An 11846-nucleotide genomic window follows, 5' to 3' on the forward strand; every position below is an offset into this window, starting at 1 on the left:
GGATGGACCTACTTTCTGTCCCTATCGCCTCTGTTGTTCCCACTCACCTTCATCTCGAAGCACACACGGCCCCTTCTGACTCCATAGCTGGCACGGGCTCCTGACCACAGGTATGCAAAGCCCTCAATTGTGAGCGGGTAGCCACTACTCCGGTCTCGGGCCACCTTGAAGTGGAGGTCGCAGTTATCTGTGGAGGAAAAAGCCTAGAGTTAACTGACTATTTTTAAAGTTTCCAAGAGGGAGACAAGCATAGACAAAGGTAAGTTTCCCAAGAGTGTTAACCAGGAACACACAAGCCCACACACTGTGGTGGCAGGTTCATAAAAAAAAAAACAGCCACACTGCCTAGCCATTCTGCCTTTCAGTAGAAAGGCTCTACAGGTCAGTCGAGTGGCTCAGTTGGTTAAGAAGCTCGCTCAAGAGTGCAAGCTCTGAGCAACAGCGGTTCAATGCCTGGCCTGAGCTGAGCTGCCAACAGGTGACAGGATGGCTCAGCTTAAAAAAAAAAAAAAAAGGAAGACTCTGGACTACTGCAAACTAGTCTGCACAGGATCAAAGCAGCCATTTCACAGAGAAACTGGAGTTCTTCACCTGGCTGGGGTCCAAAAATGGCTGTTGAGGGGGCCCCTAGAAATTACACACAAATGCCTTTTACGGGGATGTACACTTGCTGGGAGAGGATCCATATCTTTACCAGTTTCAAGGGATTTTAGGCTTAAAAAAAAAAAAGGGCTAATCCCTGCTGCCATTCACTTCAACCATCTCCCTGTACTAACTCAGTTAGGGAGCCAGACTCCTGCTGCCACAGGTGCACGAACATCTGACCGTGATCCATACCCACCACAGGCTCCCACTGCCTCTTGTGGGCTTAGGACTCTCCTGCTGAAGCTCAAACTCTTCTCATTCTTCAAGGAGCCAGTCATGCCTCCAAGAGTCTTTCCTGACCATCTCATCTAGCAGGTTCACTCCTTTCTCTAAAGGCTGAGTGCCATGGTCTGTACATTTGGCATTTGATCAGATGCTGCTTCAAAGACCACTGCGACGCAATATTTTAAAAAAATGTTAGCGTTACTCAGAGTACACTTACTGTCTTTTGAGATCTTGTGATAAAAGGGACTGTGTATGGAATGGCTTTATCTCTTCCAAAAAGTATGTAGCTACTGCTCTATAAACATGAGCTATGTAACGAAATACACGAATACACTGCTGTTTACTTTCTGCTCTGTTGAAAAGCACAGTGTTCTCAGACCTAAGTGGGCTTCTGGGTGCATTTAAAAATTCAGATTCACAGGCTCTACCACTTAGATTCTGTCTCAGGAGGTCTAAGCAAGAACAGGACCTCTAGAATTATTCCTCCAAACGTTTAGGTGTGCAGTCGAGGGGAAAGCAATTTATCCAGTGGAAAGAAAACTAAACTGGAGGACAGAGAGCAGGGCGAGCCAGGTTAATGCCTCAGAGGACAAAGTGGCATTGGTTTCACCAGGAACGTGAGCAGCTGATGGAAACTGGGGACCTGGTCATCAAAGAGTTAAGTTTCCCCAGCAGCACTCAGGTTCCCTTCCTGATTAGATGACAACCCCCAGTGTGTGCATGGTGTTCAGGGTTTTCCAAATTGCTCTCATACCCATTCTCCGTCAAGTGTCACTGAAAGTCCTCTGAGATATTTGGGCAGGATTGCTCCTCCCTGAAGAGAAGCTCAGAGAAGTAGAATGACTTGCCCAGGATCCCACAGATAGAGCTAGGAGCAGATCTGCCATCTCCAAACCAGCACCCTATCTGGATTTCAACGCTGGCTCTGGATGGTGCCAGGCATAGATTCTGTGAAGGTCAGGCACAGTTTCCCAATACTGACTGGAAGGCAGAATCAGATAGGCACACAAGACTCACATGTGTCGATGGCAACAAGGGTGTCGTCAAAGTCATCTTCATCTTCTTCAGCAGGAGGCTGAGGAGAGCGGCCCCTGTGTCAAAAATAGGGGTTAAATCACATGAGAACGGTTGAACGAGCACAGAAAAAGGGAATGAAAGTTCTGCTGAAATTTACAAGTGGCCTGCAGACTGCTTCCTGGATTTCAGTTTGTTCCCAGAGGGAAGACCTCTGCAACCCTACATCTTTGCAACGAAAGCAATGATGGTTAACTCCAAGGGTGGAGACAAGGATGAGGGCATGCTCTTCTACAGAGGGCCATTAGAATAATTTAGAGAACTTTTCCAAAGATGGTTCTTCTCTCCACACACCCTCTACATGTTGAGAACTGCCTCCATACTGAAGTCTGTTTTTGATGGGAGGCTGTGGTAGCCCAAAGGTACTGGACCAGGAAGAGGGAGTGTGCAAAAGCTTAGATAAACCTCAGTAATTACAACTAGTCCACATACCAGGCTTCCTAAAACTCCACATTTGAAAGGATAGGGAATGACCCATTTTTTTAGTCTCTTTCTTTCAAAAGTGTCCTAAATTATGAAAAAAATTCGTCTTCCTACCAAAACCCTAAAAAGGGAATGTATTAAAATACTGCTGGTTTGCAACATATAGGAATAAGGGGGGGTGGTAGAAGGATAGGATCTAACGCTCAGGTTCCTGCCGGGGACATCTGGATGATCCTAATCCACTGTGTGCCCAAATCAGGTACCCACGCCCACCTGGCTGCTGGCACATCCTGGGCACCCGGCTTCCCCCTGCCAGCCCAGGGCTAGCACAGAGCCTGATCCAAAGAAGGAGCTCATCACACAGTGCCTCTCTCCTAGGAAGTGTTTCCTGCCAGCCCAGGTCGGAGCAAGCGCTCCTCCTCTGCTTTCCATCGGCAAGTAGCTCTAGGTCTCTGCTCTGTGGCAGGTGGTGGGAGAAACTCAGAAGAGGTGGGTTTCATGTTCTTACTTTAGTCATAGCCCGTGAGACCCAGGCCCTGTCTTAAAGGAGTTACAACTAGAGGATGGACTCCCCCAGGAAATACAATGTGTCAGATGACCAGTCCCGATGAATAGAGGAATGGTCACTCCCACTTTCTGTAATCAGAAAAGGCTTCATAGAGGGGCTAAAGGAGGGAAGGAGGAGGGTTAAGACTGGACCTGGGGTAAAGGGAGGACGAGGACTTGTTAGGAAAGGGAAAAAGCAAATGACCAGGGCAGAGAGGCCACTCCCTCCTGTGAGCTCCTGACACTCACACGCACCCTGACTACTCATCCCACCAGGTGGTGGCTTACTTGTGTATGTGTCTGTCTCCATCCCTATATTGGCAATAACAGAAAGCAAAACCCACTGTTCCAATCATCTCTGTGTCCAGCCCAAGGGTGGGTACCTTGTGAAAGCACTGTGCTGACAGTGAATGAATGAGATGGATGCAGGGGGTGTGTTTGGAAGAAGGGCCAGGAAATAGATCTTTTTTTTTTAATCAAGGGATATTGAGCAGCCATTAAGAATAGGACCCTGGGCTGGCCGAGTGGCCCAGTTGGGAGCTCACTCAAGAGTTTGAGCTCTGAGCAACAGCAGTTCGATTCCTGGCCCGAGCCGAGCAGCTGCTAAGCTGCCAACAGGTGGCAGGATGGCTCAGCTTTGGGGGGTGGGGAGGAGGGAAAGGATACTGCAGGACTGTACGGCAGTGGGGCAAAAGGCTGAAAAGGCAGGCTGGTATCTCACACGTGAAAGGCTAAGGTGTTTGGACTTTAACCTGCAGGTAATGGGAAGGGCCAAAAGTTTTGCAAAGCTGAATCTCCAACAGTAGTGAGTGCAGGAAGGACTCGGGGGAAGAGTGCGAGGGCAGGGAGAGCTCTGCTTTGCCCCTCTTGGTTAGTGCAAAGGTCCCAGCAGGCACTGGGCTACAGACATAGAGACCGACTGGAACAAGGTTGACTACTGCCTCACACACCCACCTCCTATCCTCTCGGTGCTCAAAGTACCCCCGTCCCCGGTTATCTTCATAAGGCCTCTTGCGACTCTGGAATTGCTGTCTTTCTGGCTTGAGTTGAGATGCTTCAGGCGGGAGGAAGCTGGTGGGTGCCTCTTGCTTCATCTCTGTCTTCATTTCTGCTGCCGGGACAAATCCAGACAGTAAAGACATGCGGAAACTTCTCAGCGATCACTTTTCTGGTCCCCTCTACCTCAGGAGACATTGGCAGGATCCTGACTACAGTGATGAAGGGCTGGGCATGGGCAGCTTGCTGAGTTCAATGGAGCCAACTGAGGGAGCCAAGAAGGCTGTACTGGAAAACAGAGTAAGGATAAAGGGAGGCGGGGACAGCCAGCCAGGCACATCAGCACAGGCAGGTAATGGGGTGACAGATGTCAGTCAGATAACTCTCAGGCTTCCTGGGGAGGGAGAGGGGACTTTAGCACCAAATGAGGACAAGCTCTCTAAGGGCCTACCAAAAGGCAGCTACCTTGGACTGCACACAGTGGGAGGGAGCCCTAGAGGCCTAGAGGACTTCTAAGATCCCTTTAAACTGAGATTTCACGAGCCTATAGTTTCCGATTTCTCCTCCCAAAGAATCTCTCCACCTCAGTTCTCACAAAGCTTCTTCAGTCTGACAAAGGGAGAAAGTCAATTCAACAGAGTACTGTGTCCTGCAGCTAACTCCACTGGCTTTAAAAGCTCTACCACAAAGCCCAGAATCACTCCAGAAGGCAGGGTCTGCACTTAAGCCAGCCCATAGGTGTGAGGGCCTCACTGAATCACATCACGAGTAAGAAGTCAGGATGGGCTAATGTGCTGTGGACCACAGGAATGCCCCGGTCTTAGGCAGACTCCAAGAATCAGTGCCTAGCTGAGAATGAACCATGATTCGGCCTACCCTCACTTCTCCCCAGCATCTATACCTGAGGTGTGGATCACTCACATCTACTCATTTCAGCACTCTACCCAAGACCACCTCAGATCACTCCCTAGCTTTGGCATGCAGACCAAATCTCTCAGAGAAGGCTCCTGCTTCTCCAGGACAGGGGTGTAGCTCACCCATCTGAAGAGGGCCTCCTGGTTCCTAGCACAGCACTGGGCTCACAGGAGGCCTTGATAAATGTCTGTTGATAATAGCACCAAAAATACTCTCCTTGGGCCAAATGATCCCATAAGTCTCACAGACTCTGACACAAATCTGCAGTTTAACCTACATTTATTAAAATCCTGAGACACCCATAAGAAATGTCTGGGGATTTCACTTTGTGGATGAACCAGAATGGAATTAGATAGGTTCACTAAGGTACTCGGGACACAACACAGTGAAAGGGGCACAAGACTGGAAATCAGTCCTGGCTCTGTCATTACTCAACAGTGGGACGTTGCTTTTCAAACAGTAGGACACAAATGGTGAGGAATGCAGTGTCCCAGGAGCCAGTTCCCTGGGTTCTAACCCCAGCTCTGCCATTGAACAAGCCACCTTCCCAATCTATAAAATGGGGAGAGAGCTTACATCTGTGTTTCCCAAACTGGCATTACAAAGAACTTTGTTCTGCAAAGACATGTTTACAAGTTTAGGAAATCCTGGGTTTAAACAACATGGCCCAGAATTCTTTTCAATCCAGAACTTCTCAGAGCTTTTAATACTCTGAGCACAGTGACTCTTCCAGAGGTGTCACAGCAGATACTGCATTTTCCAGATGCGACTGGAAAAAGAACCCTTTTCTGAGAACTCCCTCATAATATCTCCTAGAACAATATTCTTCAGAGCATGGGAAATACCAGACTAGAATTAGAAGGTCCTTTCTGGCTTCCACATTCTAAGATTCTAAAAAAGACCCAAGTATTGGCCTCCAGGTCTAAACTCTTCAGGGTGCTGACACAAACAACTGGAAACAGACATTATGAAGACTCCCCTCTCCTGAGTGGGGACTAACTTCTTTCTTTTAAAAGAATCTTGCCAGTGACAAAGCCCAAGAGGAAGATGCAAAGTCTCTCTGATAAAACAGGCTCTAGGCAGAGGGTAAGGGCCACGTATAGATTCTACTTCCCTCAAGAGATGTACCACATGTGCTTTCCTACCTGGGCGATAGGCCTGCTGCTGCTCCACTTCCAGCGGTCTCCTCTCATAGCCTGACTCGTTCTCTTGTTTGATGACCTGGGTCTCATAGAATTGGTTCTGCCTGGTAATATTGTCCATGACATCTTAAAACAAAAAAATGGCCAGTCAGAAGGGTCCTTCTTGGAACTAGAGGTGGCTTTTTCATGCCACACAATACCATCCCACTGGGCACAGTCAGTCTGCTAGAGGCTAAAAGATGTGACAACACCTTCAGATGGAAACCTATCTGGGCAGTCAGCAGCTCTAGCTGCCTGAGGACATGCCTTCTCCCCCTTCAAAAGGTTGGAGATCTATCTGTGACAGGGTTCTACAGAACCCCAATATACAAAACCACCTGAAGCAGCACTGCTCTGGTTGAAACGAGGAGATGGGAGGCTCAGAAAAGGGGTCCAGCTTGACCTGGCCCTCTAAGTCCCCTTTCCAACGTGGCAGCAACTCTACAAATACCTGGGACTCCATGGAACACAGTTAAAAAACCACCAGCCTAGATGTTTTCTGACAAGGTATATAAAGCTTAGGGAGCTGCCTTCAGAGCACAACTTTTAAGACTGCTTAGAGCACAAACCCCCTACTCCACCCTGAGGTTCCCAGCCAAGTCAACAGGTTTTCTTCTTCTTTTTTCTTTTTCTGCCCAGCCCAATTCATATTCCCACCTGCACAGCCAAACCCCTTAAGGATTCTCTTCCACCCTGTAGTAGCTGCGAGGATAAGGGGTAATCATCTCAGCTGAAGGGGAAATGGGGGAGGAAGGGAAGGAATTGTTAAGAAAACAGGAATAACGATCATAGTGGCCTTCAGACTCATTAGGGATAAGTCCTGAAATATTTGGAGTTAGGTGGGAAGGGTTTCGGGAAGGTGTTTTTTGGGTCCAGGAGGAGCTTAGCTGAAGGCAAGAACATTAACTACTTGTGGAGTGTGTACTACATACCAGACCCTGGGATACACCTGAGATAAGTTTGCCCCACTGAAGCCTTCAGTTTATTGAGACAGACCCACATTAAACAAATACTTACACACAAAAAAACTAATTATGATTGTGTTAGGGCTACAAAGAAGTACCAGGAGCTAAGACAGGGACCCAGTGAAGAGATAGGAATGGAGAAAACATTCCTGGGGGTGGGATAATACATGGTAAAAGCTCAAAGGTAGGACGAAAACCAGAGTACCAAGCCTGAATCTTCCTCAAGAACCTTGTAGCCAAACCCAGAAAGAAGTCTGGAAACCTAGGATGAGCAACAAGCAGGTTCTCCACCCCAGGGGCAAGCTCTGCTAGGTGCCTCTAGGGCCCTACTAGCGGCTGTGCTAGGACAGTGACGCAGAACCACAGGGAAGGAGAGACTATTCTGCAACTTGCTAACTGACTGGATCCTTTCTCAGAGGACAAATACACCTGGGCACAAACCAGGCCCAGCCCAAAGGGAGGCAAGTCACAGACCACGTGGTTTGCGACAGGTCTGTTTACTAAAGTTGAAGGAAGGGTTGGAGGGGAACCTGAAGGGGGCTCAAAAGATTTCGTTGTAGGGGGCAGGGGAGAGAGAAAAAAATGGAGTATTTCTTTAATTGGAACACAGGGAGCCCTTTCAAACCACTGTTTCTCCCAGACCCCAAGCATAGTGCTCTTCCCACAAAGCCTCGCATTACTCGGTTCCCAAGAATCTCTCCCATGCCCACAGAGGTAGCCTTGCCCAGAGAACCTGTGATTCTGGGGTCCTTCTCCATTCTCTAAAACATTGACCCCCCAATAATAGGCAGGCCCAGTGCTAAGCCCCCTTACATGTGTGACCTCATTCATAACAATCCAGGAGGGCACTATTATTATCCCTATTTTACACACAAGGAAACCAGGGCTCACAGAGGTGAAGCGACTTGCCCAAGCCGTGGAGCCATATGTGAAACACAGTCTGTCTGAGTCTAGAGCCTGTGTTCTGAAGCACCTAACTCACTTTCCTCTGAGGCATCTCTGGCCACTGGCTCTTCTTTCTAAGAATTCCTGCCAGGGTCTCTCCTGCCTTAGGCCTGCACACTGGGCCACTCCTTCCTTCACAGGTCTCTGCAACAGGAAGTACTCTTCCCAGCACCTGGGTCCTAGACAGTCCCCAGGCCACTCTCTACCCCAAATCTACATTCAACATGTCCCCCTCTAGGAGATCCCATGTCCCATGAACAAGTACCCAGTGCCAACCCCAAATCTTGTCTCTTTCCTGACGTCTTTGTTCTCCTCATTCCCTTAGTCCTAAGGCCCAGAGTACCCTCTTTTCAGAGAAATACCACAAACCTTAGATGCCGGAGGCCTTTCTACTTACTCCTTAACCTCTCTGATCCTCATTCCCCAGTCCTAATAGAAAGCCACCCTTTTCTAACTCCAGATATACTCGCTCCCCATCCCAGGGCCGCCCCTTTTCAAATAACCACAGATCTACCCTACCCCCTCTCATTCTAAGTCATACCTTCTGAGTGATAGAGAGGTTCACTGCTACCTCTTGAGGACCCCCAGTCCCTGGGCACACAAATAACTGCTTTGGGGACCAAGGAAACCTCTCTGCCCCAGAAACACTCCCCCTACTCCACCCAGAGGTTCCCAGCCAAGTCAACAGGTTTTCTTTTTCCTTCCACATCCCACACACTCTCCCCTCCCCCACAAGGCTCCTCTGTTCCCCAGATACTCCAATGACTTCCAACTCCACCAATTTTTTATCTGCCCCACCCCACCTACCCGTCCTTCATACTGTTAACGCAAAACCATTCAGCAGTAGCCTCTGAGCTTTCTATCTCCAGAGTCTTGCCAGCTCTAGAGCTCTAGGTCCCCTGTCCAGTGAAGCACCCTTCTCTCCCCTAGCCAGTCTCCGACGCCAAGACTCCCTCTACCTCCTCTAGAAGCCAACCAGAAGGTCCCCAGATTTCCCAGCATCAAATGCCCAAAATGCCCCCGCCTCAAGGTTGGCCTTCAGCCCTGGATCTCAGAGCCCCTCAGGCCACCTTCAGACAGACGTGAGTCCCCCACAGTCCAATCACATGGTGGTCTCCCATGTTCCCTCAACGATCACTAGCCAAACACGAGAGCACCCAGTCCATCAGACCCTCCCCGACCAGACATCAGCACTTCCATCTCACCAACCCATCCTAGTAGCTAATATGCAACTTCCCGTTACCCCATCAGCAGCAAACTCCAGGATCCTCCATCCTCTAAACTCTCCCAGCCCTGACCACCGGGTCATTCCTTCCCCTGCTCTGAAAACACGGCTCCTAACGCCCAGCTAGCACAGCCCCAAGCCCACCCAGCTCCAAACCCTGGGATCACCATTTCCAAGACCCTCCTCGGCCCCTGAAAAGAAAACCTCTTGTTCTTCCGACTCTTTCGGCTCCAGAAACCACCGCTTCCGGTCTGCGAGCCCTAGGCTCCAGATTCCTCTACAGCCCCCCCGGACTTTCCTCATCTCCGAAACCGGGAGCCCCCACTCCTAGTATCTCCCCTGCACCGAATGCCAGGATCCAACCTCCGGTTGTCCCGAGGCCCTTCTCCTCAGATCCTTTTCAGCGGCGGGCAGCGAGATCCCCCAATCCACAGACTGTGTACCCAACCTTAGGCGCCGGACTCCCGCATCCCACAGCCCTTCCGCGGCCCGGACTCCGGGCTCCCCGGCCCCCGCCCCGCGCACTCTCACAATGTCCGTCCGGCCCCGAGTAGCCGCCAGGCTCCGGGTGCGGCTGCAGCCCGGGCGGCGGTGGCTGCGCGGTCCCCTCCAGCTCGGAGCCCCCCTCGGTCTCGACCTCCTCGTTGTTGTGCCCGGGTCGCCCCGGTTCGTCTTCGGCCTCGAGCTCCCGCTCGTCCTCGGGCTCCTCGGCCTCCAGCGCCGCCTGCAGCCGCTCAGCAAGCTCGGCCTTGAGGCCGCGAGTGTCCAGGCCGCGGCGCTGCAGCTCCTCACGAAGTTCGTTCACCTTCAGACGGCGCACATCCATGGCCCGGGCCCCCGGGGCGGCCCCCGAGCCCGGCCCTGCCTCCCAAGCCTCTGTCCCCCTTAAACCTTTCCTGTCAGGAGGCGAAGGGGGAAAGGGGGGGGCCACGCCAATGGCCGCGGCAGCTCAAAATGGCCGCCGCCACCGCCTCTCTTCCGTGGTTTCATGCGATGCAACATGGGTGTCAATTGGTCACCGTGTGGGTAACCAGAGCGGGCCTGGAGTCTGAGCCAATCAGAGAGTGGCTTTCAAAAGAACGGCAATGGGGCTCAGTAGCTGCTGGGAAGGAAGCGTTGGCCTACGTCGCAGCCGCGGCCCGAGCAGAGGGCGGGAAAAGATGGGAGGCGGGGCGCACGGTGATTGGGTAGAAGTCGTGAGCTCGCTCCTGCGCCCCACGGCCTTTCCTGTGCAGTCCTTTCATCAAACTAGTGCCTCTGTAACACATATCCTAATTGGTCTAGATCTCTCGTCCCTAAAACCAATTAAATGGAGGGTCGGCAGACAGCCCCCACTATTGCCTTTAAGAAACCGGAAAAAGATGAATTCACGAAGGGCCCGCCCCTTGCCGTTAGGGCGGTTTCAAAACAATCTGCCCACCAATCGCAGTTATTGTCTTATCTTACTAAAGCTCGTACAGTTTGCTCGCTTTAAGAAAAGCTAACCAGATTGGTCATTCTTCAGCGGACTGCCTCACAAATTTCGCTATGGAGGGAGGTATACGAAATCGAGATTAAGTAGATAAATTATTCTTAATCTGAAAGAAACTCAGTTGCCTTTATGAAAAGCGACTCTGACTTCAGAGAGTACTGAAGGTTTGAAAACAGAGGCTAGACTAACAACGGGAGAAAAGTTGTAAAGGAAAACGCACCCTCTCCCCTTGATAGTACATCTCACAGGGCGCTTCTTTCCACGAACGTAGCTTCACCGCCTTCTTTCTCTATGGTTGGTATTTTAAGTGGAATGGGCGCTCTGCACGCAACCATAGAGCAGTCCCCCTTGAGGAAGACCTCCAGAAGTTCGCGGGTCTCTACCTCTAATCCTCTAAATTGCTGTTCAATAGATATTGCTGTTTGGCGTCTGTAGTGACAAGTTCAAACACACGGGTTCGTAGTTAAGCCTCATGCTACTAAATACAAACGCTACAGTTTCACAGTATCTAATGCTGCACCACCTGTCGCCTCTAACTCAAAAGACACAAAACTTCTGTAAGGTACACAATCTACATACACAATGCAAACGCCGGCTGCCGACTGAGCCTTACCTTAAACACAAAAAAGCTACACACAACACAGATAAATAAATGACCGTGAGATCAGATCAGAAACATCAATTCAGGGGATAATACACCATACTGCAGTGTAGATGCATCCCCTAAGGTCCGCACAGGCAGGCGGTATCAAATGATAGACACACAAGGCAGTTACACTACAAGCTTACACTACAGCAACCTAGACACACAGGACCCACTCAGAAGCGGGACAGACACTCACGTGGGCCCGGAGGTTCCAGTCCAGACACCCCGCCCCTCGCCCACGTCCGACTTCCTCTCTCCTCCCAGCTTCCCACAATGATTTATTCTTAAAAAGTTTGTGGCCCGGATTGAACTGTTCTCGGTTCTCAAGAACCGCCACCGGGGGGCGTCCGGGCGCTGCCAAGGGCTCTTCCGTCTGCTGCGGGGCACACCCAGGAACATGTGCCCACAATGCGTGTAAAACACAGTGGGCTTGTCTTGGCAGGAGTTCCTTTATGGGACAGTGATTATTGGCAGTGTTCTGTGCCTGTGTTTCTATGTGCATCAGAACGTTTGGGTCTGTGAGTACCTGTTGTACTCTCTATGTCTTTGAGCATTAGTGTCACTTGACTGTGTATCTGCGTTACTCTAG

At 50.6% G+C, this 11846-nt stretch overlaps 1 protein-coding gene across 6 annotated transcripts in view; it reads right to left on the reverse strand.

Moving 5' to 3' along the window:
- Positions 1–11547, reverse strand: part of HNRNPUL1 (heterogeneous nuclear ribonucleoprotein U like 1) — a 32956-nt gene extending 21409 nt beyond the window's left edge. Inside the window, exons 1-5 of one of the 6 annotated variants that reach the window (XM_019632628.1) lie at positions 11454–11547; positions 5970–6092; positions 3868–4021; positions 1888–1961; positions 48–187 (exon numbers count right to left, since the gene is read on the reverse strand). In XM_019632628.1, the coding sequence (XP_019488173.1) occupies positions 48–187; positions 1888–1961; positions 3868–4021; positions 5970–6087 (486 nt within the window). In that variant the 5' untranslated portion in view covers positions 6088–6092; positions 11454–11547. Of the gene's footprint in view, positions 1–47; positions 188–1887; positions 1962–3867; positions 4025–5969; positions 6093–9671; positions 10286–11453 lie in introns of those variants that run through there. The other 5 variants (XM_019632624.1, XM_019632627.1, XM_019632626.1 and 2 more) reach the window with 5 other exon arrangements.
- Between the last annotated feature and the right edge of the window lie 299 nt (positions 11548–11846).

Source organism: Hipposideros armiger, unplaced genomic scaffold (assembly GCF_001890085.2).
Source record: "Hipposideros armiger isolate ML-2016 unplaced genomic scaffold, ASM189008v1 scaffold_1155, whole genome shotgun sequence".
NCBI classification, from domain to species: Eukaryota; Metazoa; Chordata; class Mammalia; order Chiroptera; family Hipposideridae; genus Hipposideros; species Hipposideros armiger.